Source organism: Herpailurus yagouaroundi, unplaced genomic scaffold (genome assembly GCF_014898765.1).
Source record: "Herpailurus yagouaroundi ecotype Mexico unplaced genomic scaffold, PumYag 166, whole genome shotgun sequence".
In the NCBI taxonomy this organism is placed as follows: domain Eukaryota; kingdom Metazoa; phylum Chordata; class Mammalia; order Carnivora; family Felidae; genus Herpailurus; species Herpailurus yagouaroundi.
The window spans coordinates 7,138,884-7,166,599 of record NW_024412407.1 but is presented as its reverse complement, the minus strand read 5'-3'; the positions used below and the strand labels follow the sequence as shown (position 1 = coordinate 7,166,599).

Here is a 27,716-nt window from a genome sequence, read left to right as displayed (position 1 = left end):
GTTCCTGGAGTTTTTAACTCTCAGAGTAGTCTGTACCGCCTCTCCATCAGGCAATTCATCAGTTGCAGTTCAGATTTTCCCGTCTTGTCACTGCCTTCTGCAATGGTTTCTGCCTGAGAGTCTCCACCCCGGTAAGCTGTCTTTCCAAACTTATTCCAATCTTTATTTGCCTGACTTTCCAATCCTAAGGACATCTGTTTGCCTGTGTCCTCTCCTCTCTTCCAGATCCAAGAAGAGTTGTTGCTATTTCAGTCTGTTCAGCTTTGTATTTGTTGGTAGGATGGAGTAGTAACTTCCAGGCTCCTTATATGTGGAACCAGAAGCCATAAGTACACGCCTTCCACTCTTCCTTCCCGTTACAAATCCACCAGGAAGAACTCCCTTCCCCTGTTGGCTAGAGAGACTTGGTGAGTCCTCAAGGACTTCGAGATACCGCATTCCCACACCATCCTGAAGAGACACTGAAGCCAGCAGCATCGCTCCCAGCCCTGCTCCAGGGAAAAGGCAGGGAGGGAGACAGACACTTGGGTGGGGTCACATACAAAGAAGGGACAGATTTCAGGTTTTCTTAATGACTTTAATTGGAGACTCGAACGCTGTAAACCATCATTCAAACCTAGTTCCGTGAGACAGTATCTGGTTCTCCCTGAGGTCAGGGAGAAATGCATAACTGAGGTTGGAAGAGGGAGTCCCATTCTCCCTGGTCTTTAATTCCAGAGTAAAATGATGGCTGCTGGATAAGCCCTTAAAATAACTGTTAATGCCGCCAAGCTGTAAATTCCTTTCTTCTGATGCAAAATCTTCTTCCCATTTGGGGGACTCTTTCACAAAATATGTGGGGTCAAAATACACCTCTGCACCTGCACTAAACAAGTAGAATGCTTCTTGATGCAGGCACTGAGCTGGCTGCAAAAACACCCAGGCCCGGAGAAGTTCACTCCCTCCCAGGTTCACTCACAGTGCCAAACCCATTATCCTCTCCATCAGGCATCAGCGTTCTCCCAGACCCTGTTCTGAGAGGATATAACCCTAGAAAAGACCAAACGGCCACTGCTTAATTTCCATGACCAGAGTCCTTTGAGGCCCCGACATAGGGCTGAACTTCAGTTTGCAAAGCTGTGTACGATAACAGCCGTTACAGTGACCTTAAATTTTTATCTGCTGTTCTTCTTAAGAACAATTGAAAACACCTTCACGGTAACAATACCGTCAGGTTTGCCCTCTCGCCAACCTACCCAAAAAGGAAAGGGGGAAAACTCCTTCCCTTTACATTCAAAGGAAACATGAGGCCTAGAGACGTCAAGGACTTGTATCCATCAGGGCAAAGGGCTGTGGCAGGCTCCCATCTTCTCTGTCTGGACTCTATTTCCAAAATGCTACAGCACAAAGATTTGACAGTTTCTCTGCATTTTTCTTACTTGTTTCTTTTCCCTCTTTCCCATAAGGGCATTTTTAGACTTGGGAATCCCCCCTCCAGTCTTCCCCATCCTCCTCCAGCCCAGAGCAGATAGCACCTGAGTCTTGCAAGAGCTCCCACTGTCCTCATGCCCCTGTCTGGCTCCAAGCTCTATTGGGTGGAAGATACCACATAGGCTGTGGCGATGTATTTCTTGCCATTTCCATAGGTGGACTTGTCCCACGTATAGGTCTGGATGGCCAAGGGGTATCCACCCAGGCTTAACTGGCACCTGTGGGGAAAGACGGCCAAGTCAGAGGGGCCCATCACATCTCTCCGCAACCATCCCCTGCCTAGGAAGATCAAGCCCGACCCATGCAGAAGGGCTCCACCCGGACTTGAACAGCCTTTAAGAGACCTGCCACAGCTTTATTTCAGCCACTACCTCCAGCACAAGCAGCCCTTCAAAATCTGTGCCTTATTTTCTGTCTTCTTAAAGAACACTGCTCCTCATCTCCTCCAGAACAGTATTATCCTAAAATCTCAGACTCTAGGGCTGAACCCCCCAGAAAGGAAATGTCTTGTTAGGGTTTTAGAAGTAGTAGGACCCCAAATCCTCAAATGTTGGAATGCATGGGGCCCCGTGGTTTCTAGCTATACTCTCTGGGATGTCAGGTTCCCACTAGGAGCCTTGGGGGCCAAAGAGAGAGGCTCAGGGTGCCAGGGCAGCTCCATTTTCTCACTGTTTTATTTTTTTTTTTTTTTAATGTTTGTTTTTGAGAGAGAGAGAGAGAGAGAGAGAGCAGAGGAGGGGCAGACAGAGAGGGAGACAACGACTCCAAAGCAGGCTCCAGGCTCCAAGCTGTCAGCACAGAGCCCGACACAGGGCCATAATCCACAAGCCTTGAGATCCTGACCTGAGCCAAAGTCAGACACTTAATTGACTGAGCCACCCAGGCGCCCCTCACTGTTTTATATAGGAAGGTTCTGCATAAGATTTCACATGGTGGTTCTGCTGCTAAGGTAAAGTTTGGCAACCACCACTCTTTTTTTTTTTTTAATGTTGATTTATTTATTTTGAGAGAGAGCACGCATGTGCATTAGCAGGTAGGGGCAGAGAGAGAGAGAGAGAGAGAGAATCCTCAGCAGGCTGCTCACTGTCAGTGCAGAGCCTAATGTGGGGCTCAATCCCACGAATCGTGAGGTCATGACCTGAGCTGAAATCAGAAATTAGACGCTTAACCGACTGAGCCACTCAGGTGTCCCTGGCAACCACCAGTCTTATCTAACAACTCCATTTCACAAGTGAGAAAACCGAGGTCCAGAAGGGTGATTTGTCCGAGCCACGGAGTCACAGAACCCAGCTCTCCCGACGGTCCTGGCTGAGGATGACGTGTGGCCCCAGCCTGCTCCCCGGGCCTGGCCGGCCCAGTACTTACACTTTGCCGGGCCTGGCAATGAAGCACAGGGAGTAGAGCGCAAACTCAAACTCAGGGCTGCTGCCGATGAAGGCTGAGCCCACTTCCTTGTAGTAGCCGTCCCAGTTGAACTGCATGGCTAACACGTCGGGGTAAGAATCCCACTGTGGAGAGTAGCAGAGAGGGCCTGGTGAATACCGCAGAGTGGGGTCTGACAGAGACGTGGCAAACGATAGCAGCCGGCCAAGATTTGGCGATGGCCCGTCTGAGTTTTCTGGGGAGGCTGGCTTCTTCATGTCGACCAAGGAGACAGTCTGGCCCTCTAAGGTGTCGGCACCCTCCGTCTGGAGCTGCCAGTGTGCATCTCCCAGGGAGGCCAGAGCCAACATTCCTGTGACTGACAGCCGGAGCTCTGTTTCTTGTGGCCACTACGTGTGGAGGAGGAGGACAATGTATTGCCCCCAAATTATTTCCTGGCACAGGGCAGCAAAGATTTCTTTTTTATAAAATGTAAGGGGTTGAACTCAGACTAGCCAGGGTGAAACTTCCAGCCAAGGCCACCTTCTAAGGAAATTCAGGCAGGGGGTAATGGCACATCTTTGAGAGCGGTCTTTCCCGCCCTGAGAATCCTCCCCTCCCCTCAGCCTCGCATCCAGAGATGGCGCTGTCTGCCTCCTGCCCTCTGCAGTCTGGAGCCTTCAGTGTTTAGAAGGGGATCTCGGGGTCCCAGCTGCCTAGACGTGCTCTCCAGTAGATAAGGAAGTCATATTCACAATCCCCACTAGGTGGCCAATGAGAGTCACGGTGAGAGGCAAGTCTGGCTATTTGGAGTGCAGAGTGAGGGCAGGAAGTCTGACTACTCATAAGGCTTCTTCAGCTCTTGGGGTCATCACTCAGTACTCACAGGGCCGTCATAGATGTGACTGTAATAGTCAACCAGGCCCTCCTTCTCTTGCATGTAGAAGCGGATCCAGTTATGGAAGCCAGTGACTTTGCCTTTTTTGACTTCACCTATAATAAAGAGTTCAAGGTGGGTGATCTGGGCCTCCCCTCCAACCCCTACGGCCCCTCCCATGCTGAGGCTGTCCCCCTTCTTCAGGCTTTGGCTTGTAGCATGCACACCTGCTCAGTCCCTTGCCCTGACTTCCCAGCATCCCACACATCCCTAACTCTCACCTAGGAAAGCCACCCCCCCCCAACCCTTTCAGCTCAAGCTCTTGGGAGGGTTCCTCCTCCTGGCTGGCCCTGGTGATCAATCTGGATACCCCTCTCAGCCATTTCCCCAGGAGTAAGCCAAACCTGGTGGGAGCTTCATGGGGTGGGACAGTGAGGAGAAAGCCCATGGCCCTCTTGGAAAGCAGAGGACCATCCAGAGGTAGACGGTCATACCCCCCAAACACATCTCCCTTCCTATGTGTGCCCTTGGGGAGCCCCAGTATCTGGTCTCCTTTCCTCTCCAGATACTCCAGAAGAGACCGTTGTTCAAAAACAGCTCCTCAGACGTGTCCCTCCCCGTTAGCTGGCTTGGCTGCCGATTCATCAGTGCCCAATGCCGTCCTACTCCTGAGGGAAGCTCTCTTCATTCCTCCAACTCTTTCTTTCCAAGCAGAATAATCTCACCTGAGAAGACATGTTCAAAGCCACTTGAGTCTTCCTCTCCATTGCCTCTTGAATAGAGCCCAAACCACATGTTCTTCAAGTCACTGACAAACTCTTGTTCTGAGCTGTAGCGGTCTGCGGAGAGGAACACGGAGGACTTAGGAGAGGAGAAGGTGGGACCAGGTCCTGGGAAGCAGGGAAGGGTCGCCTGCTCCAGCACATCAAGAGACACACGGGTTCAACCATCAAATATGTATTCAGTTGTGTATTCAATAACTATGCACAGTGCTTCTGTTCTGTGCCAAGCCAGATAAAGGCTGAGGATCCAGCAGGGAAAGGCAAGGACAAGATCCTTGCCTTCATGGTTTCCGTTCCAGTGAAGAGACAAATATTAAACAATATGATTGAAAATGAGTGCCATAGGGGCGCCTGGGTGGCTCAGTCGGTTAAGCAGCCGACTTCGGCTCAGGTCATGATCTCGTGGTTTGTGAGTTCGAGCCCCGTGTCGGGCTCTGTGCTGACAGCTCAGAGCCTGGAGCCTGTTTCGGATTCTGTGTCTCCCTCTCTCTCTCTCTGACCCTCCCCCGTTCATGCTCTGTCTCTCTGTCTCAAAAATAAATAAACATTTAAAAAAAATTTTTTTTAAAGTGCCATAAAGAAAATAAAGCAGAGCATCCCATGATGACTGGAGGTGGGGTGGGGGGAGGGGGCTCTTCTAGAAAAGAAGATCAGAAAGGCTTCTCAGAGAAGGGAGCACTAATCAGAGACCTGAAGGAGTCAGCCATGTGAAACCAGGGGGAAAGATTCTTCCACGTAGAGGGAGCAGCAAGTACAAGGCTCTAAGATGACTTGGGCTTCATGTTCAGAGCGAAGAAAAAGTCAGTGTGGCCAGAGCATAGTGGGCTAGAGGGGAGAGTGGTAGGAGAGGCAGTCTGAGAGGTAGGCAGCGGCCCCCCACACCGAGCCATGGCAAGAAAGCTGGGTGTCAGCCGAAAAGTAATCATACAAAAATATTTTAGACGTACCGAGTGCATTCTATGTGCCTGAAATGTTTTAAGTGCTTTCGGTCCGCACACTGACGGTTCACATAAGGTTGATACTAATTATCCCCAATTTAGAAATGAGGAAATCGAGGCAGATCTAGGCTATGTAACTCACACAAGATCACACAGTTAATGACCGGTAAACATGGCCCGTGAGCCCACGTGATCGTTACCTACGGCAACTGGTCTCTCGACTCTTTTATAGCTTCTGAGAGGACAAAGAGCCACCGAAAGGTTTCAAGCAGGGAAATTATGCGATAGCTTTGTTTTCAAAGGCTCACTCTGGCAGTATATGTAAAAAGCCAGCAGGGACACCAGTTTTGAGGCTAACGCCTTGTCCAGGTCTGAAACCGCGGTGACAGCCATGGAGGAAGGGTGAGAAGCAGGGAGATAGATCCTGAAGGAGGATGTGCTGGACATTACTGATGGGGCAGTTGGAGGTGAGGAGCTGTGAAGTAAAGAGAAGAACTGAATATAATTCCCGGGGTTTGGGCCTGAGCATTGGGATAAGCTGTGGTGTCACTGATGGGATGGCGCAGCCCGAGGAAGGAGGTCTGGAAGAAGAGGTGGGAAGCGTGAGTTCTCTCCCCACTAAGTTCTGAGTGGATGCCATGAGAGCCACGTGAGACGTCAGAGAGGCAGCGGGGAAAAGTTGGGGCTGGAGCTCTAATTTAGGGAGCCATCAGATAGCGACTGCCTGCCGCCCAGAATTGTGTGCTGGAGGCTACCAAAGAGGTACCAGACATCTTCCGTCCTTTCAAGGACTTAAAGCACAGCCGGAAAACAAGAAAGAATACACATGAAATAAGACAATGGTTTCACCACCTGAAAGGCTACCACTTACCCGGTGCTCGGCTTTCCCCTCGGTGCTTTACATGCATTAATCTGCCCAGACCCCATTTCACAGATAAGGCTCAAACAGGGAAGAGCATTTGCCCGACAAGTGTCACGGTCTCTCCGGCCCAAGGCGATTTGGGGCTACCCCACCGCCGCCCCCCCCCCCACCCACCCAAACCCTTGACCTCTGAGGAGGTGCTGAAAGCCAGCAGTGAGCTGGGGCAGGTGCAGCTTCAGCAATGTGGGATGTGAGCTAGACCTGGAAGGACGGTCTGGATTTGGACAGGGAGAGAGGTGAGGACAGGATAAGTAGTGGAACAGCCTGGCCCCAGTATCGAATCCCTGGGTCCCAGAGAACTCGCAACGTCCCTCATGGTCTCAGACAGGTCACCTAGCCTGTGTGAGCCTCCGCTTCCCTCCTCTGACAAGCTGGAGGGCTGCCTTGACCTCCAAGACTCTCTCCTGTGTTTACTGCAGAGGAGCACCAGGGGGCGGTGCCGGCTCGCGCCCTCTTCACAGGGATTACTTGTGTGTCACGGGCTTTACCTAAAAATGCGTGTCACTCACTCTTAAGGGAAGGTGGGCAGGTGGAATGCAGAGGCTCTGAGGCAGGGGAAAGACCTGGACAGAGCTGCCCACGAGGCAGAGCCCAGCTGCCTGGAGTTCACGAGAGGCATCTGCACGACCCTAACAAACACAACCCCATGCCAAAAAGTCCTGCGGCTCAAACCTTTTTTTGGTCTGATTCAAATGTGTCCCTGTCTGGAGCCACTCCAACCAGAACCCCTCCCGGGAGAACGTCCCTCTCCGAACTTTGGGTGATTTTCTTTTGCTGTTTCCCCAGAAAAAGGAGGGAGGAGAATCAGGGACCCTACGTGCCCAGAAAGTGGCGCTGCCCCTGGGAGCGGCTGCGGTGGGGTGGAGTGGGGTGACTCCCCATCCTGCAGAGACCCTGAGACTGAAGCAGTGAGTGGCGGGGATAAATGAGGCAGCTAAGGGTAGATCAAAAAGAGAGGCGACCTCCAAGCCAGACAGAGGCCTTCTTCAGCCCCTCAGGGCCACGGTCTGTCCTGGGCTCCTCGCTGGCCCCTTCCCTGCCCCTCACAGGCATCCACTGGCCACTACATGGTCCCCACCTGCTCTTTTTGCCTCCCCACCATGGAGCACCAGGGCTGGCAGGCTCTCCTGCAGACACCCGCGTCCTCAGCACCGCCTCCTGGGGCCTGGGGAGGCTCACTCACTCTGGTGATGGAGGAAGGCATAGAGTTCCTTCATGACCGCGGTCTTCATGACCTCTCTGAGGAAGGCATCCTGCTCGGCCAGCTGCTGGGCACTGAAGTGCTCCCCACGGCCCGTGGCCCGCTGGTAGTTGTTGAGGAGGTTGATGAAGGCGGCGTAGGTCGGCTTGGAAAACAGCTTCTCGTTGACATATGTGAAGAGCCTGGGGAAGGCAGAGGGAGGCCCAGTGAGAGGCCGAACATGGAGCAAAAAAACCCCCACGGGAACTGCCAGACAGGCCAGGGCAGGCAGGGGAGGGTTGGGTTGGGGAGCAGAGCGGGGACTCGAGACACTCTCCAAGGGTGTACGTGAGGTCACTCTTTTCTTCCCCTTCAGCTCTTGGAAGGTCAGTTCTATTATCGGCCCAATCACAGCAACCCTCCCAACGGGACACCCACAGTCCCTCAAGACGACTTTATTTGTCTCTGGAGACCTTTTTTTTTTTTTTGCCTCAACCTTTGATCCTTCCCGCCTTGAGGAGAGAAGAACGGGGGCAGGGAAGGAAGCAAAGCCGGGGTGGGAGCGGGTAGGGGGGACTTTGCTGGAAGAGGAGTGACGAGAACTCACGGCTCTGGGCAGCAGTCCACTTGGTCTCTGGTCTCCGAGGGCGAGATGCGGTTTTGGCTGTTAATAATGACATCTTCCTTCTGGGCTTTGTTGGTGTCTGCCCTGTAGATCTTCTCAGAGATGCTCTGCAGTTCCTCCTTGGTTATGGCGTCACTGCTGTAGGAGAAGCCCTCTAGAAGGAATTCGGGAGGGGTATCTCAGCCCAAGGCAGGCCCGGCGGGGGAGGCAGCGATCTGTGTGCCCCCTCTCTTGGGCAACTTCCAGAAGCCGGCGGCCAGGGAGACAGGCCGCATGGGTCACCCTCGTGGTTGGAGGGCAGGGGCCTGGGGCCTAAAGGATACTTAAAATCAGCACGTGGCCTTGCCCACAGAATGTCCACACAGTGTCCACACCACCCCCTCCTCTGGGGAGGTTCACAAACTTGGGCATGCACCAGAATCCCCTGGAAGGCTTGCTAAAACAGGTCAGGGGGCCCCACCCCCAGAGTTTCTGAAAGTGGGTCTGGGGGAAGCCCCAGAGTTTGCATTTCTAATAAATCCTCAGGTGTTCCTGCTGCTGCGGGGTCCAGGGACCACCCCCTGGACAACCACTGCTCTGGAGAGTTCCTCCGTCTCTGGGGCTGTGCTAAAGGGAGCAGGAGACTGACCGTGGCCACACAGGCTCTCGAAATCCTTGCAGCAGTTCCCAAACTCTGGGCAGCGGGCATCACAGTGGCATGGTTGGTGCCTGTCGAAGGCCTCCTGGCAGCGGTCCCGGCAGGAGCTGGGCGCCGAGTACAAGTCTGAGAAAACAGGGGAGGGCGGGTGTGTGTGTGTGTGTGTGTGTGTGTGTGTGTGTGTGTCTGTGTGTCTGTGTGTGTGTGTCTGTGTATCTGCGTGTGCGCGCGTGTCCGCGGCGGACCACTAGAGGGCGCCCCTCCATCCGACGGCCAGTTCACCCTCTCCAACCCCCCAGCCTCGCCCTCGCCCTCGTGCACTCCTATTCCAGATCTCCAGGGAAGGAAAACAAACAAGCTAAGTTGGTGCACACCCTTCGCAGTCCGGAAGCCCTTTCAGAGAGGCCGAACTCTACTTTCTGGCCTGTTGTTTTTATAATCTTCCCACTCTAAAAATAAAATCTCTTCCCCCTTCCCTCTGTAGGCCTCAGACTCCCTTCCTGCCTGCAGCCCAGGCTGCAGAGGCCAGCCCTCTCACCACCTCCAGGTGCTGGATTGGGGGGGGGGGGGTGTCCATCTGGCTTAGGCCTGGGCCTGTGGCCACCGGGATGGCTGACCCCTCCTTGTCACCTTTTCATGTCCCCCCTCCTCTGGCCTGAGGGCCCCGCTTTAGGAAGGCCAACTTACGGCTCGCTGGGGCCTCTGTCTCTTCCTCCAGCTCCAGGAATGGCTCTGGCTCGTTGGGGTCCTCTTCCACTATAGGTCAGAGAAAGAAAGTCACCAACCACCCCCGTGGGGTCCCTTCCCTTTATCTCGGTTCTCAGATCCCCCAACCTCAGGGACAAGCAGTGCAGCGGCAGAGAATACAAAACAGGGGCTGAGGCGCAGGGGGTAAGGCCCACATGAAGAAGGAGACAGACTGAAAATGGCTGCAGACTGTATAAAAAGCGAAAGGAATCTCTGCACGGGACAACTCTTGCTTGCCACGTTAGCATTCAAGTATTCGGCGGGATCGGCTGAAGCGAGAGATCTATTTGTATTTGCTCATCTGTGTAAAGGGGAGGGGTGGCAAAGGTGGTGCCTTCTGGGCTGAAAACTCTGATTTTCGTATGACTTTTCTTTAGTCTAAGTTGGTAGATGGACAGGCTTGACATTCTCCAAATGACAAGGCCCTCACTCACTTAGAACATCCCTTACCTATAACAACTCCCCGTCAGAGTCAAGGGTGAACTCCACCCAGGCCCTCCAGGACGCAGAACTGTTTGCTGAGATACCAACTTCCCTTCTTTCTTTACAACACTTGGCAGTGGCCACAGAGACTGTCTGGGGGGAGGGCGTGTGCAGAAACGCACGTTCTTAATGCTGCCCTATTCCCTGGCCTGCAGGCTGTGTGACTGCAGCCCGGCTCTGGGCAGAGCAGGGTGGGCGGAGTGCGGGGTGGGGAGGAGGAGGAAGGCTACTCCTGGGGACTCTGAGCTCCTCTCCCAGGCGCTAATTTGCCCCAAAGAAGCAACACTATTACAAAGTACTTCAGAATCTGTCAGTGAGCTTTCTGGAAAGTGTTGTGTTATTACCATCAGAACCGTGGGTCGGCTGATCGATTCAGCCAACCGATATCTTCTGATCACTTACTTCGCGCCAGGCTGCGTGTTCTAAGTGCTGACAATCTGCAGGGTTCTTGACGCAGCCAACGTTATGCTAAATGGACTTTCAAGGGCTGATTTAGAGTCTGGAGCGTGAGCATCGTCTACATTTTTTTTTCTGTGGGGAAAGGATTCTGCGTTGCAAATCAGAGACTTGGAGATGGACTGGCTCCAAAGCCAAGTATTGTCTCTGCTGTGAAATGCCAGCCCGATGGTCCAAGGTGAACGGGCTCTCCTGTGTCTGCTGAATAGGGCACAAGGTAGGGGAAAAGGGCGGGCTCTGATCCTGGCAGTGAGCTCCGGACCTGGGTTTCCCTACCTGGGCCTGATCAGCAGAACTTCTGCTGGTGGTGTTTTTGTGTAAATTGAACAAGGGTTCCTTCAGGGTGGAAGCAGCTCGGTGAACACATGGCCAGGTCAGCAGATACCAGAATTTACTTCGGGAAAATTAGGAAAAGGTACTCCTTCCTCTCGGCAGACCGAGCTCTTCATCAGGGCACATGGCTCAGCAAGAAGGGTATCGATTCAATTTTGGTCCAGCTTGCCTTCTCAGCCAGGTGGCCTCGTGCAGTGCACAACCTGCACAACCGTATGCGGTGGTCTTGCTGGCCATTACCTACCATTGGCTTCAGTGATCACGTTTACCAAACTGAGAAGCAGGGCACATGGTTTGGCAGTGAACTTAGCAAGGCTTTGTGTCACAAAGCAGAAGACCATTTATCTGGTGCTCTACAACATTGGAGGCACCCAAGCGGGGGAATTATTCAAAATTCTTTTTTCAAACGATTCCTTTAAAACTATGTTGTTAGCATAGCAGAGAAACAATTGGCTTTTGAGGGTGGTGCGTGTCCTGTTCAATCGCTAGGCGGGGAATGACAGATTGGAGATGTTGCAGCCGCTGGGTCCACTCATTATAGGACAAGTAGAGTGAGTCACAACAGTACTGTGACATGCGCAGTCTTCCCGGTGGCTTGAGCATCGGGAAGTTCGATACCGTTATCACACTTCTGCGATTTAACGTGTTGAATAACAATCGGTAACGTAATTCACACTATATTAACGTTTGCTGTCATTTTGCTGTTGGGGGAATTACGTAAACTTCCCAGATAGGACTGTTAATCCTGACAGTTCAGACATACACTCCAGGTAAATGCTATCTATTTTCCTTTACGTTGGGGTTTTACAATGGGGACGTCCTAAAATACCTGGGACGAATAGTGGCCAAATCCCTGACCCTTGCTCTGTGCCTCAGTGTCCCCATTCGGGCCCTTTGAGCCCTGTCATCAGTCTTGAACCCCGCGATGAACCGCTGGATGCCCAAGCCAGCGTCCCTTCAGGCAGGCTGGGCATGCGCCTGGACTTGGCCTGGCGTGCTGTGCCTCCCAGAGCCCTCACTCCTCAAGGAGCCTCACCGGTACACAGCTGGTCATAGTCTTCACAGCAGTCCCCGTGCCGGGGACACCGGCGGTCACACTGGCAAGCAGCATCCCGGTTAAATTTCTCATTACAGCGAGACGCACATGACTCCATTTTTCCTGTGGACAGTGAAGGTCACAAACTCAGTGCTGTGAGGCTCCTATTCTCCTCATCCAGGTGCCCCCTGCAGTAGGGTTTGCAGACGGGGAAGCAGGGAAGATCATTGCTATCTGCAAGGGAGAGATACACGCGTAGCCTCCCGAGCATGACATAAGCCTCGTCCTCACCGCCGGCCACCCACTGTGTATTGCAGGGCTCGTAACACAGATGAGGCTCACAAACTCAAGTGCCTATTGAGACCAGACCGCTAGTACAAGCAGGTAAAGAAGCAGGGGTGGGGCGCGCAGTAGGAAGAGGTGGGGACCGTGACAAACTTGGCAGGGATGCTCTGCCTGAAATCGGCAGCCGCTCTCAGCTCCAGTCACTTGCTGCCATGTCGGGACGCAGGCTCGGTGTTGCCAGAGCCTCTAGTTTTTCAAGAGAAGCCTTCATTTTTAGGTGAAAGTTCCCGATTTAAAAAAAAGAGAAAAGAAAAAAGTCAGGCAGACCAAAGAAAGAGGTCCGTGGGCTGGTCGTGACTCACAGGCCACCCTTCACCCGTCATGCGGGCGAAGGCGAGTCACTGCCGCCCCAGGGATCCCACCTGCCCTCTCCCCTCTGCCACCCCCTTCCTCTCATCCCGCCCCTTTTAGGTCTTCTGCTGCTTTGTTCTTTGCTCCCCTTCGTCCGGTCTTCCCCACACCCTGTTTCCCCCTGGGTCCCAGCTTTCTGTTTCTGCTAGCCTTTGGAATGCGTTTGAATTAGTTCATGCTGGGGGTGGGGGGGGGGTGGTACGAGGAGGGTACGGGTGAGATCTGGGTTCTGGAATAGGCTCTGTGATGGAACCGCAGGCCACATCGCTAATCCGGCCAGATGACTTTTGCAGAAGCAAATTTTCAGTCACGAAGGGCGTGAGACAAAAAAGTCTTGAAAGCAATGGCACAAACCCACTACCACTCCTAAAGACGCAAGCCCCACCAGGGTGACAGCTGGCCTTGGGGGCCCCTTCCTTCCACTTTGAGCTTTAAGGGTAATTACAGAGTCTCTGTTTCCACTTGAGGTTCCTGAGGTTTGGATTTAGCGAAGGCTGTGCTTGGGGGCCAGGCTGTGGGCTACGGAGGAGGTCAAGATCAGAGTCAGGGTGACTGTTAGCATCGGAATTTGAATGAACTCGGAAACGGAAACCTCACTTGGGCCACAGTTGGGATTAGGCTAGGTTGAGACGAAGAGCTACCGCCGGGAGTTGGGCTGGAGTTACATTTGTTGATAAAAGTAACAATTTTGTCTCGACGTTTGGGTGAGGAATGTGGGGGATGGGTTTAAGACCGCTTCAGAGTCGAAGAATGTGTCAGGATCAGGAGAAGGGAAATTATCCCAGTTTTGCCTCAGATTAGATGTGGGGTTTGGGTCCGGTTGTGACTGCACACAGGTACGGTGTCTCAACTTAAGCCTGCAGTGGGTGGGAGGTGGGAGGTGACTATTAGGGATATGGATTCAGTTACTGGTTTGGGGTCCGGGAGGCGGGTTTATCCTGTGCTAATGAGGGGGGAATGGCAGGGAGGTTGAGAAACCGGACCCGGTGCCCAAACGGCAGGGAGCTGCAATTCTGGTTCTTTGACTTTCCAGCTACAAGATCTTGGGCAAGTTATTTGACCCTCTGTGCCTCAGTTTCCCTATCTGTGAAGGGGTCATAACGACGGAGACCATCTCATAGAATATTTGTAAGAATGAAATGGGTGGATACCGGTAAAGCACTAGACGGCACATGACACGTAGTGGCCGCGTGTGTTCGATAAATGCACAGTGACAATATTCCACGCCCACCTTCAACGTGGCAAGTGTTCAGACAGGCTGGAGCAGTCTTCCCTGTCGACATACGTAATCTAGCTGACTCCCTCCCCGCGTTTCAGCTGGGCCGTCCCTTGGGCTGGGGTGTCGGTGCATTTATGTTGCTGACGGTGACGTCATCGCTGTGAGCCTGTGTTCTTTACCTCAAAGAGGTGTCAGGTCAAGGTTAACCAGATCCTGAGGCAGCCTCAAGTTGCGCACAGGGCCTCCAATGTGGCCAGGAAGGCAGGCCTTTGATCCGATGGACTGTCCTTAAAAACAACCAGGCCCGGGTCGCCTGGGTGGCTCAGTCGGTTGAGCCACCGACTTCGGCTCAGGTCATGATCTCGCGGTCCGTGAGTTCGAGCCCCTCATCGGGCTCTGTGCTGACGGCTCAGAGCCCAGAGCCTGTTTCAGATTTTGTGTCTCCCTCTCTCTCTGACCCTCCCTCGTTCATGCTCTGTCTGTCTCTGTCTCAAAAATAAATAAACGTTAAAAAAAAAAATTAAAAAAAAACAACCAGGCCCAAGGCTACTGGTCCCTTGGGGCTCAGGGGAAGTCCTCTTGAATCTAAATGATGCTCCCTTGGAGCCCCAATGCAGAGATCTTAAGGAGAAATTTTTAGGCCAGGAGGAAGGCTTGGTCAGCTGCCCGCTCGGTCAGCCTGGCAGTACACCCAGAATCCAAAGGGAGAAAATCCAGACAAATCAGGGCAACATTTACAATGGGCCAGATCAGCAGAGTCCAAGGAGAGAATTCACTTCTTTCCAGCAGCTGGCACCAGTTGAGAAGGCCCCAAGTGAATAGTCTGTTCTGGGGAGCTCAGAACACCCCCCACTGGCCCTGGCTGCGGGGACTTTTTCATCTCTGTTCAAGAACTTTGTCCCCAGTAAGAACCCCCTTCCAGGGGTTCCCTGTAAACTTGGTCTTCTTCCAGATGACCTGAGGATTTGGTTTGGGGGGGGGGGAGGAGGGACTTTTCCTCACAGGCGCCTTGCTATGCTGTCCTGGGGACACTCAGTGGACTAGTCACCCTGACTCCTCACTCCAGCATCCCCGCCCTGTGCCTCCGGGCCACACGAGGCTCTTTGTGTGCCTCGCCCGCTGGTCAGGTGCAGTCACTGCTTCAGCAACCATCTGTCCCTTGCCCTTCTGCCTCGTCTCTCCGAGCCTCTGCCTTTCTTCGTTTTGGCCTTTTCTATCTCAGGTTTTGCCTCCATCCCCCTCTCCTCCCCTCCCATGAAATGTTCGATTTCTCTGCACTCTTCAAGACTTCAGTATGCCACAAGGGCCCCTCCCTATCCATGCTGCCCACCGAGAGAGTCTGGTCCCAAGTCTGAATGTCCCTGTTATATTAGGGCCCTCTGATGATTGGGGCATCCTACATCCATGCCTGTCCGGGAGCCCCGGATGCTGTTTCCCTGGAGACCTGGTCAACCAAGAAGATTCATTTCTAGGACCAGCTTCCTGCCTCGGTTCACTTGAAACAAACCAAGGTCCTGAGGCCGGCAGTGACTCCTTCATCTGATTCACACTCTTGAATCTCAGTTCTGAGGTGTTGGAACCAGGAAGGACAAGAGCAGAGCCTCTTCCCTCCCACCTTAGGAAAAAAGGCATCGCCCACCGGCCCCTCCTCACCTCCCCATCCACCCCATGGCCAGATCAGATCACCATCCCAGACTCAGGGGTCCACCTGCACTTCAGAAGCCACTGTTGCCTCTGCCCTCAGGGGTGTCCGCCCGGGGACCAAATGTCTCAAGCCGCTCTCCTCTCGTGAGACTGGGATGTGCCAACCCAGCGGCCACTCCTTCACGCTAAGCTAAAAGGTCTCATGCCCTCCCTTATTGGCTGTCCACCACCCAGGGCCCAGACAGAGCTGACTCCCAGCTGTTCTGCTGTGGGTGCCAGAGTAGAGGCGGTCCGTCCCGGCGCAGGGAGCCTGGGAACAGCTTTCTCCTCCAAACCTTTTCCACTTGGGCATCCCGCTAGGGGTTTCCTTAGACATAACCTGACTGGAAAGGACTCCAAGAGGGGAGTTTTGCCCAGGAATATTTATAAGCATAATCATAACCAAAACCCCAGTTCATTGGAGGCACCTGGGTGGCTCAGCCAGTTCAGCCACCGACTTCGGCTCAGGTCATGATCTCACAGTTCGTGAATTCCAGCCCAGCATCGGGCTCTGTGCTGACAGCTCAGAGCCTGGAGCCCGCTTTGGATTCTGTGTCTCCCTCCCTCTCTCTCTGCCCCTCCCCTGCTCTCTCTTTCTCTCTCTCTAAAATAAATGAACATTAAAATTTTCTTTAAAACCCAGTTCATTGAGATCTCACTCCGCGTAAGGTACTTCTTATACATTATCTTAATCCTTACAACAACCCTATATAGGAACAACCTGGGTGGGGTGGGATGGATATCCAGCTCTGATTCTTTCTCCTCTGGCAGGGGAGAATTCCCCACACACCTCTCAGCTCGGCCCCCTCCCTTGGCACTTGTTCCTACTCACCCATTAACCGTCAATTAACACATCGGCATCAGCATTTTGCACAGCTACCAGGCAGGAAGCTGCGGTCCCAACTCCAGCACCGCACACCGCTTAGTAACCGCAGGCGGGACCCTTCTCTGTGCTCTGGTCCCTCTGACACTGGGTCAAAGAGCCATTCCTCTGACCACTTGTACAGCTGGGAGAGCACATGGCCCACCTCCTGGTCAGGGGTCGCCGCGCCCCCGCCCCCCCCCCCCCCCGCTCCCAGACAACATCACCCAACCCCAGGCAGTGGAGCCAGTGACCAAAGGCAACGAGGCCACTCAAACCCAGCAGGCCCCAGCCCCAGCCCCAGCCTTATACCACATAGTGAGCCCGCAGACAAAACCTTGGTGAGATCACAAGTCAGGTTGGACTAAGAGATGTTTGGAGCTGGTCTTCCAAAGAGTCAAGAAGTGACAAGTCATGAGTGACAAGAGTCAAGTCATGACATTAGTCCATCAGCCCTGCAGCCCCCTTTACACAGTCCCCTTCACCCCAGAGATCACTCCTATACTCCAACAGGGACAGGTCTAAGATGCTCCATGGCTGTAGAACAGAGCTGACCCTCTCTTGTCCCACTACCCTCACTTTCTACCAAGTTCCCCTACCTCTCTGCTTCTCTAGGCGGGACCCTTTTCACCCCCACCAGATAACGACTTACCAGCCCAGGCCAGGCTGCAGAGCATGGCCACTATCAAGGGCACGCAGGCCCTCATGGTGCCCGGTTGGAGGCCAAAAGGGGACTGGCTGTTGGACTTTCACTAGAGTCAAGGTGAACGTCACAGCTCTCAAATGAGCCTTATTTCCCAGGCTGATCCTTTTAAAGGCATTGGAACTTGTGGATCTGGTACCTCCAGATCCTTCCAGGAAGAAAAAAGGGAGGGAGGGACCGTAGATGGACAGGAGGTGGAGAGGGGGTGGGGCCCTGCAACTGTTTGAAGCCAGAGGGAAGGTGACTAAGCAGGCAGGTAATTCCAGATGTTTAGAACAGGTAATGCTGGCTGTTTGTAGCCAGAAAAATAGGTCATGCAAACAGGCACAGCAAGATGGATCTAGTTTGGGGGGGGGGGTGGTCCTCTGTCCAAATTGGGAGCACTGATGGGCTTATCTTTGGGTGATGCTCTCCAAACACCGACCCACCTGCAAGCCACAGGCCTGACTTTGCAAGGAGCTACAGCTTCGCTTCATCTTTAAGTTCCTGGGGCTTAATATGAGGAACATAGAAAGGTGGTCATTACAGGTCTGAAAAACAGTAAGTGCTCAGGCAAGCGTGGGGGGGGCAGCGGAAGGAGAGATATAGGAGGTGTGGGTCGGGAAGAGGGGCTGCCCTTGTTAACATCGAGCCACACAGAGCTCATTCACCCCAGCAATAGTGTGCAAATGGTCTCTAACTCTTGCTGAGTCAGCAGCTCAGGTTTTACGTGTTCCAGGTTCTCACAGCTTCCCGATTTACGGTCATCCAGGCCAGGGATGGGCAAGAGGCCTTAGAGGGAGCCAGAGGGCCCACCCTTCCTCTCCTGGGGGCCCAGCAGCCTGCTCCCTGCATCCCTTACTTACACTCGTCTTCCCAAGGACCCTCCCCAGAGAGATGAGGCTTCTCAGCATCCTTGCTCCCCAAGTCCAAGAGCAGAAGTGCAGGAACTTGGGGCTGCCACATTTTCCCTCCTGTCGAAGGTAAAATCTGCTAAAACGCCCTGTTCCAGAAAGAACGCCGCGTGGAGATTCTGCCCTCTCAATAGAAGAAAACTCTCCAATGAAAAGGCACAATCGATGAACGATTGAGACTACTCTATAGTGACTTTTTGCCAGGGGTGAAGTAGGAGGGCGTGTCCCCCTCAGCCAGTGTGCTTGAAATGTGAGACACTTCCCCTCTCTGACCTCAGTCTCCCATCTCTGAAATGACAGGGTTGGACCTGACAATCCCTTCCAAGTTCATTTCGGGGCTTCCCGCCCTGGCCCAGGGTTAGGGACGGTCCTCCACCTGCGCCGTGTGAAGAGGCCACAGGTGGGGTCTCCGGGGTGCAGTGGACAGCCTGCGGCAAGCCACCTCGCGAGGGACTCACAGCAGAAGCACAGCTGACGAGTCCGCCTGGCCCTTTCCTGGAGGGGGGAGGCCAGTGGAAGGAGTAGGAGCAGAAAGGCTGCTCGGCCTGTCTGAGTTTTGTCTGCACAAGCTGAGAGCAGGCAGCGACCGCCGCCAGCCAGAACCCGCGGCCTCTGGGGGTGGGCAGCACAGGCCCAGATCTCAGACTCTAGTTAGTTTAGGGAATAAAGGAGACTGTCACTGGCTGGGCCAGGAGAATGACGCCTCGGAATTCGGGGTGGACGGTGCCTTCAAGGGCCCGGCCGGGTGAACCCTGGCTAAGGCCAGGCTGTCGAGCCCTGCCGGTGTGGCCCTACTGTCCAGCTGACCTGCCTGTGGGACAGAGCTTCTGGGGCAGGAGCGCCTCCCTCCAACAGGGGAAGTGTAGGCCAGGAGCAAGGCTGGGAGCCAGGGACGGTTGAGACTGACCCCATAGAGCCAGAGGGTGCATCAGAGGACCCAGCTCTCTCAGACCCAGGTCCCCCAGCAAGAACTACAATGCCAATGTTGAGGACAACTGTTAACACCGGTGAAGCATGTGTCACGTGTCACACACGAAGCCCCCTGTGCACCCTCTCCTTTACTCTCCCTGCAACCCTTAACAGTACCGTTGTTATCCTCACTCACCGATGAGGAAACTGAGGCCCAGAATGGTTGGGAGACACAGTCGGGAGCACATCGGTGAGCTCTGCAGTGGGGCTTCCCACCAGAGGCCATCCTAAGGGGCACTGACGTCCCGTTGTCTCGCAAAACGCATCAACAACCACTTAATCGTGTCTGGGTTGCTATGCAAGGGGGTCTGCACTCAGACTCAGTGGCAACTAAAGTATGGTGTTGCAAGCCCTTATGCGATCCTGAGAGGCTATCCCGCCTCCACCTGAATGCCTCTGTGCCTCTCGGGGCTGCTCATCCCCACTCCCCGGATCAGATCCCCAAACCCCAGGACTCTACAACCCAAGACGCGCTGACATGGCCACAAGTATAGGACAGGAGGAAAAAAGTCCACCCGCCAATGTATGAACACACATCTGTACATTCACACGAAGATGCCTCCTAGATAAACTTAGATGCACGTACGTATGTACATAGAGATGAACGCATTAAATGGTATTGCAGACAGCAGCTGGTCTAGACAGAAACCTCTGCTGTTCCTCTTTCTGAGTTCTCTCACCGGCTGGGTCTTCACGTGGGCTTTCCACCCTTGATCGAAAGCTCTTGCCGTGGGACCAGCCAGCAAGGTGGGAGGCCCAGGAGGCTGCATTCTGGTGACAGAGGGCAGGGAGGGGGTGGGGAGAGGTGCGCGGGAGATGGTGTGCCCGTGATGAGAGCACCAACGGGGGGGGGGGCCTCCTCTCCATCAGGAAGTGAGGATTGCATGCCGCTGTGGAGGTTTAGAGGGCGAAGCCACCTGGGCAAGGATCAGGAGGCAGGCGGGCTGTCAGCGGTGTGAGCAATGAGCATTCCATCAGCAAGTATTTACTGAGCGCTCACCGTGTGCCTGGTGCTATGCCGTTTACTGGATGGGCAGGATTCAGGCTGGGCTGGAAAGCTGTTCTTAGAACCTTGGTTTCTAAGTGGGACAGAGGACAGAGATGGCCCAGCATTAGACTGCTGATTGAAGTAGACCCCACGCATCTCTGGGCCACCAAGGTGGTTGGGGGGGGGGGGCGGGTCTCAGAACCAATAGGCTATGGGAGGGACTGACCCAGGCCAGCCTACCCACCATCCTTGTCCTCTGCGAAACCGAGGCTGGGTCACTTCAGCACAAGACCAGAACGGGAAGGGCCCTGCAGCTGGCCCAGCGCAGGTGAGACCTAGTCACCTCCCAAGGGGACCCCTGGCACCTAAAGGTGCTAGATCTCCAGCCTCCATGCCACTGTGGCCTGGAAGTACCCAGGGTCGAGACCCAAGACGGTCACCCACATCCAGTCGCTTGTGAACCACCCTCGTCTGTAGTTACGCCTTACTGAATGTGTTTTAGAAGGACTCCGTGTGTGTTTTTCGTCCGCATGGGTTCGTATGTTGTGTGCCACCATTGGATTTCCAGGCATTTCGTTTTAGGTTCGTGGGCAGCCCTGATATTCAGCATCACACTTGCCACCTGCCCCGGATGCATGAGTCAGACACGCCACCCGGGCCATTTGTCAGAGTCCCAGGCTGTGCATCTGGTTCTGCTGGCCAAACCCCAAGCCTGTAGTGCCCTCCCCGCTACTGTCCATGGCCTACTCACCTCCCGTCCCGGGACAAACCCACCCTTCCACACAGCCTGACTTCAGCCCTCCTGCCAGGGTAACCCCTCCTGCCTGTGAACTCAGCTCTTGATATTTGTCCTGGGCGCGTCTGGCATATCACGACGCCTCTGGTGTTATTGCCGATGTGGTGTCGGTTAGCCCCTGCCCTGCCATTTAACTTTGCATCCATACAGGTTGTTTCTTCAGCCCACCTCTGAAATTCTTTGTGACAGGGAGTCTGCCTTCTGGATCCCCTCTACCACTTTGTATTGTCATTGAATGTATCTTCAGTAACCATGTTAACATGTGCAAGGGACCAAGAAGGAAGGAAGGAAGGAAGGAAGGAAGGAAGGAAGGAAGGAACCGAGCCTTCCAGCCCCACTTGTTATAAAGGCTTGATGGAAGATAATGAGCAACACAGAGAGCAGATGGATCCCTGTCTGAGGCTTGGAGGCTCCTGAGTATGCACGGGGTGGGCGGCTTATGGGCAGTGGGTAGAAATGGGGTGTAAGCATTCACTGGGTAGTTACGTTTTCATAGCAAACACACCATTTTGGGCATTATTGCACATTTGTTTGGAACTAATGGAAACTTAGGGGCATCTAACCCCCCAAGCCACCCCTTAGCACCACCACTGCAGGGGTCAGACAGGACCCGGGATTCCAGCAGCTTCCGAACCCATGACGTAACAGATAACTCAACTTAAACTGCTTTTTAGGATCCCAAAGTAACCATCTGCCTACATCTTATGCCGGCTGTGCTGATGTTGGTTTTACACTGCCCAATAGTGTTCATGAAATAAAATTTCTATTTCGTGTCCTCAAACCCCAGTAGTCTGGGGGAGGGTCTGGAGGCACAGACAGGAACAAAGAGAAGTGGATGAGACAGGCAGACAGAGACAAGGAGGTTCAGAGAGACGGCAAGGGAGTGAGCAAGGGCAAGGGCAAGACAGAGGAGCCAGGAGCAGCCAAGCAGGAGCCAGGCACTGGCACGAGGCCCCTCACTGGCCTCTTGCCCCAGGTGTGTTGGCACAGCTGGCCGTTCCGCCCTCACAAAGACGACGTTGGGACTGATGGGAGTGGTTCCTACCCATGGTGTGAAGATCCACAATCTGTCAAAAGTATCATAATTAGTGTCTAAGGTAGTTAGCTTATGGGCACTTCACCTCTCTCAGCCTTTGTTCGTTCACTTGACCTTGCTGAGCAAAGTGGATGAGAGGACAGGGAGCTCTGCTGCCAAAGGGGGAGAGAGACCATGGACAAAGCACACTGCAAGCTGTGATTGGGGGAGCAGAACACAATGCCGAGACCGCTGGTTCAAAAGCCAAGCCGCCTGGGTTCGAATCCCAGCTCTGCCACTCGCCAGCTGTACCAGCCTGGCTGGATTTCCTGACATCTCTGTGCCTTGGTTTCTCCCCATAACTGTAAAATAGAGAAAGTAGGAGTACCTGACAAGGATTCTGCAAAGATTGAATGAGTTAATCCTTGCAAAGCCCTTAGAAGAGTGCCTGACACATAGCAACAGCAGGTTAAGTGTGTGTTTAAAAAAAAAAAAAAAAAAAAAAGACACATAGATCAATGGAACAGAACGGAGAGCCCAGAAATAAACCCACACATCTATGGTCAATTAATCTACAACAAAGGAGGCAGGAATAGGCAACGGGGAAAAGACCATCTCCTCAATAAATGGTGCCGGGAAAACTGGACAGCTACATGCAAAAGAATGAAATAGGACCACTGTCTTCCACCATACACAGAAATAAATTCAAAATGGATTAAGGATCTAAATGTGAGAGGTAAAACCATAAAATTCCTAGAAAAACAAAACAAAACACGGGCAGTAACCTCTTTGACATCAGACATGGGAACGTTTTCCCAGATATGTCTCCTGAGGCAAGAAAAACAAAAGCAAAATGCAACTATTAGGACCTACACCAAAATAAAAGGCTTTTGCGTGGCAAAGGAAACCATTGGAGATGTTTGTAAATGATATGCCTGATAAAGGGTTAATGTCCAAAATATATAAAGAACTTACACAACTCGACATCGTAAAAACAGCCCAGTTAAAATATGGGCAGAGCTTGAAAAGACATCTTTCCAAAGAAGACATAAGAATGGCCAAAAGACGCATGAAAAGAGGCTCCACATCACTCATCATCAGGGAAATGCAAATGAAAACCACAATGAGATGTCATCTCACACCAGTCAGAATGGCTAGACTCAAAATGACAAGAAATAACAAGCGTTAGTGAAGATTGCGGAGAAAAGGACCCTTCATACACTGTGGGAATACAAACTAGTACAGTCAGTATAGAAAACGGTATGGAGGTTCCTCTAAATTTTAAAAATAGATTTACCAGGTGATCCAGTAATTCCACTACTGGGTATTTACCCAAAGAAAACAGAAACTAACTCAAAAAGGTATAAGGACCCCCATGTTTATTGCAGCATTGTTGACAATAGTCAACATACGGAAGCAACGTAAGTATCCACTGATAGATGGATGAATAAAGAAGTGGGGTGTGTGTGTGTGTGTATTATATATATCATATATACATAATGGAATATTATTCAGCCATAAAAAATAGTGAAATCCTGCCATTAGCAACAACATGGATGAATCTAGAGTATGTTATGCTAAGTGAAGTAAGTCAGAGAAAGAAAGACAAATATCATATGATTTCACTCAGACGTGGAATTTAAGAAACAAAACAAATGAACAAACCAACGAAAACGAGACAAATAAAAAACGACAGAGAACAAACTGATGGTTACCAGAGGGGAGATGGGTGGGGGGGATGGGTGAAACAGGCGACAGGAGTTAAGAGTACACTTATCATGATGAGCACTGAGTAATGTACAGAACACTGTAGATTAATTATACTTCAATTAAAAAATGCAGGGCCACAAAAGATCTAATTTAGATAGGATGGTTAGGGACGCCTCTGTGAAAAAATAACATCTAAGACAGCCATAAAGCATGAGAAAGTGTCAGTTTTCCTAACCTAAACTCTCCATCATGTGATTTCTTTTTATAATTCCATGAACAAATTTGTATTTTAAAAATGTAATGCGCTTTTGAGTATTTTCAAGTTTGGGGGAATGACTTCAATGAATCGCACCGTCGAGCTCACCTGGTTTGATTGCCAAAGGGGATGGCTTATTTTCTGGGCGTGGGGCTTGCAGCCCCATGACATGACCTGGGGGAAGCTAGGAGCATCGGGGGGGAACAAATCCATGGCTCTGTGATCTCTTTGATGATATTCCCAGCAGCTTCCCAGCACAGAAGTCAAGAACCAAGAGAAGAAGAGAGATCGAGAAGGCCGACCTCCTCCGTGAGCCACCAGAGTCCACGTGGGACCCGCAGGCTCCTGTTCTGCATGGGTTGCCCCTTGCAGGACCGGCCCCAGCAAAGCCGAGCAGGTGAAGCCGGCCACCTGCCTCGCCCTGAGGTGCCCTGCGCTACCCAGTGCTCCCCAAGTGATACTCTGGGCCTTGCCCCTCGCCCAGTGTCATGAAAACTCCCCTACTGCCTTGCCTCAGAGCTCTTGCTTTCTAGTTCTCCCTTCAAGTGACCATTAGACCATTAGAATCTTCCCAAGTTATGTATCTACACAACAGGGGCCTTCTACAGACAACCAGAGCTCAGGCAGGCTGCAGGAGGCAATACTTAGGGGTAGGGGACTCTCTGAAAATCCTTCTAAAAAAATTGCTCGCAGCTGACACTCCGTCCTGGCTGGAGGCCACCACTGGGAAGATGCTCGGAGAGTCGCAGCTTTATGACCAAGAGGGGTCGCTGCCCCCTCATCTCCCGTTGCCTTGCACAGCCTAAGTCAAGACACTGAGAGTGGGACTACAACCCAAACCCTTCTAGTCAATATCCCTGTTTATAAATCGGGAAAGCAAGGGAAAGAGAGGAAGGGACTTGCCCAAGGCCACGTGGCCGCTGAGGCCTAGGCCCCTCTGACTCCACTCGCTGCCACCCACGGAGGGCTGCCCTGACACCCACCTGTGCCGCCTTGCGCTCTGGTTTACAGGGCACCTTTCTGGAAGGCAGAGTAAGCTAAAAATGCCTCGCTGTCATGACCCCAGCAAAAAGTCACCCTCCCTCCATCCGTCTGATGGCTACAGTCCCCTTGGTGCCAGGAAAGCCTGCATTCTCCTCCATTCAGCAACCCAGCAACTGCTCCGGCTGCCCACACCTCACACCGAGCCAGACAACTGAGGCCTTGAGTTCTCCCCAAGGGCTGAGAACATGTCGGGCAGAGTCAGATGAGGCCCTATACATAGGGCTCCTTCACCCAGCGTCCACGCTGGTTGAAGTCTAAACATATGCAAGCAACTAGAATCCCCCACCTTCCCTTAAAAAGTGGATCTGAGCTCTGGACGCAGCTTTCCTCTTCTTCTGGGGGTCACTGGGCCCATGTTCCTTCCACAGTGTTCCACCTACCACCAGCAGCATCCCTTCTGGCCCCAGCGGGGCCACCTGCTCCAGGAAGGCCCCAGGCATGACTAACAAGATGCTCTGAAAGCACAGCTGAGTCAGACTCAGCTTCTCAGAGGGATCTGCTCTCATCATCACAGGGAGGGACAACAGCCGCTCATCACCGGGGCCACAAGGCGCCATGTCCAGCTGAGCAACAGGAGGGTGGGGCTCGGGTCTTGAAGAGTCTAGAATCTCAGGGGCAGATACCTGGATTGTCTGGGGCAACTGGACAGGCCTAAGGGGACTGTTAGGTCAGGCCCAGGCCCCCCTCCGCCCACCTCCGGCAGCTGTGTGAGAAGCCTAGCACTTGTGTACGGGGCAGGGCGTGAGGATACATTTGGAAATGCATTTACATTCTGGTCTATTGGTCCGTGGGAGGGAAGAAGCAATCAAGAACAACCGTCAGGCCAGAGTTTGCCCCGGCCAGCAGCCACTATACCTGTCTGATGCTCAGGATACTCAGTGGCTCTCACCAGTGGTAAGTGGAGAGAACCCCCAACTCTGCGAGGCAGAGCTGTGCCTAAATGCTTGGGGGTGAGCAGTGAGACCGCACGGCCCTAGGCACCCTCCGCTCTCTGGACTTGCTCTCTGCGCATCCTGCCCCTTCTGACAGCCTCATTCTGTGTCTGTCTGTCTGTCTGTCTGCCTGGCTGGGTGGTCTGCTGCATGAGGGCCAGGACTGCCTGTCTCATTCACAGAGCCCCTACTATGTAAGATTTCAAACGTGAAGTGAGGGAGGGGGGAATGTCCATGCCTGGGCCCGTTCCTATAAGAGAAGAAAATGTTGGGGTTCAAGGGAGATTGCATCTGGAGCGCCAGGGGCACCAGGAAAGGGCAGGGGTGAGCTAAGGCCCATGGCACGGGCCCAGCTGATAACACACCCAGTCTCCACCAGTCCACCTGCTTATTAGCCAGCTCTGTGACCTTAGGCAGATCATTCTGTGCCTCAATTTGACTGTACAATGGGGGTGGGGTGGGGCAAAAGCACCTGCCTTATTATCAGCATAAAAATAAGATACTAGAGGTGAAAGTATGCTGGAGAGGATGAAAACTCTTCAAATCTAAATCAGCATGGGAAATACTATTGAGTAACAGCAATATTGAGATTAATCTTTGCTGCTTGGGAAGCCTAGCGGCCAGAGGCCCAGGACTCGTAGAGAGAGAGAGAGGAGGGCTGGCTCCCAGGGAGAAAAGCTGGAGGAGACGGAAGGTCCGACAGTTGGGCTCCCGGCCTGCCCTACCCTTTCACCAGATCCTGCTCGGCCTGCTGGAGAGGCGTGACCCTCCCTGGACGCACCCCACAATTAGCGTCCCGGCCTTCACAAGGAAGCGAGGGGTCAGGGGTGAGGGAGGGGTGAGTACGTGGGTGTACTGGAGAGGAAGAGTGATCTGCTACATTCTGTTCCTCCTCTCGGAGCACGTGTGCACACGCGCACACATTCCCTCTCTGCTTTACCTCCTTTTAGGTAAGAGAGGGTTTTTGTTTGTTGTTTTTTTTTTTTAAATTTTTTTTTTCAACGTTTATTTTTAACAGGCTCCAGGCTCTGAGCCATCAGCCCAGAGCCTGACACGGGGCTCGAACTCACGGAGCGCGAGATCGTGACCTGGCTGAAGTCGGACGCTTAACCGACTGCGCCACCCAGGCGCCCCAAGAGAGGGTTTTTTTTTAAAGGCCTCCTCTTATACTTTCTTCTCCCGGCAGTCCCACGAGTTTCTCCACCCGCCACAGCTGTCCTGAAGCTGGGACACCACCTGGGAGCCCTCTGAGCACAGCCTGGGCCGCTAGGACACGAGAGGATGCCCCCCAGCACCCCCATGCCTAGGCGGTCAGGGAGACAGAGGTGGTGTGGCCCTAAGAGCAAGAAGCCACCATGACCTGGAGCCTTTCCCTCCTCCATGGTGACCCAGCCCAGGTACCAGGGTCTCCAGAGCCCCGTCTGTGACTTTCTGCCCGTCCTGGGCACTGTTTTCCTGGCAAAGCCTCTCCCAACAGGCTCGAAAGGCGTGTCCAAGGGACTGAGGCAGCTGGGAGGTTGTGGGGTGGTTCAAGGCAGAAGGGACATCGATGTGGCCCCAGAGAAGACAAGTAGGAATGCTGACAAGGACACCAGCCCCGACCACGCTTGGCTTCCACGCTGTCTTTGCAGAGCCGGTCTCGCCCCCGGGTCTGAGAGGATGGTGAAGGGCTGTGGCCGGCAGGCCGGTCTGGCCTTTGACCAAACCCCAGCAGACAATGCGTTCAGGGGGGAAGTGAGCCCCTGGGAGTCCTGACTCACCAAGGCTGGGGCCTCATGTCATGACTGCTCAGCTCTGGCAGCTTCTGTGCCCCGTGGTCCTGCATCTCCACCCACAGGCAAGGGAACGGGCTTGGGCACCCTGCCACCTGCCCTACCCAGTCTCTCCCTGGAGGAGTGGGCTCTGCCCAGCTTCACCCTGTTGCTGCCACCCACCCCGTCGGGCCGAGGCCGTCTCCTTGGCCCTTGAGGCAGGGCTATAGTTTGACTTGCTTTTCACTTAGAGCTGGACTGAGACCATCACACCCACCTTACCCATGGAGAAATGGAAGCGGAGAACTGTTCCTTAACTTGCTCACGTTCACTCAGAAACCTGAGGTACGA

At 53.3% G+C, this 27,716-nt stretch overlaps 1 protein-coding gene and 1 long non-coding RNA gene across 6 annotated transcripts in view; one reads left to right on the top strand and one right to left on the bottom strand.

The window, feature by feature from the left end:
• Window positions 1-25,843, top strand: part of LOC121038672 (uncharacterized) — a 34,041-nt gene extending 8,198 nt beyond the window's left edge. The window contains exons 3-4 of one of the 4 annotated variants that reach the window (XR_005794438.1): window positions 3,777-3,844; window positions 4,424-4,880. This is a non-coding gene — a long non-coding RNA (uncharacterized LOC121038672). Of the gene's footprint in view, window positions 1-3,776; window positions 3,845-4,274; window positions 4,881-23,882 lie in introns of those variants that run through there. The other 3 variants (XR_005794436.1, XR_005794437.1, XR_005794435.1) reach the window with 3 other exon arrangements.
• Window positions 1,391-18,414, bottom strand: ENDOU (endonuclease, poly(U) specific). Of its 2 annotated transcripts, XM_040488350.1 has the most exons (11): window positions 16,961-18,414; window positions 12,287-12,398; window positions 11,849-11,971; window positions 9,481-9,549; window positions 8,785-8,919; window positions 8,139-8,310; window positions 7,535-7,734; window positions 4,435-4,548; window positions 3,719-3,825; window positions 2,836-2,978; window positions 1,391-1,688 (listed from the first exon to the last, which is right to left on the bottom strand). In XM_040488350.1, the coding sequence occupies exons 3-11, from the start codon at window positions 11,964-11,966 to the stop codon at window positions 1,568-1,570; spliced, it is 1,179 nt and encodes a 392-aa protein (XP_040344284.1). In that variant the 5' UTR covers window positions 11,967-11,971; window positions 12,287-12,398; window positions 16,961-18,414; the 3' UTR covers window positions 1,391-1,567. The 2 variants fall into 2 exon arrangements, with proteins under 2 accessions (XP_040344284.1, XP_040344283.1); XM_040488349.1 differs by lacking the exon at window positions 12,287-12,398 and having other exon boundaries at window positions 16,961-18,409.
• Window positions 25,844-27,716: the final 1,873 nt, after the last annotated feature.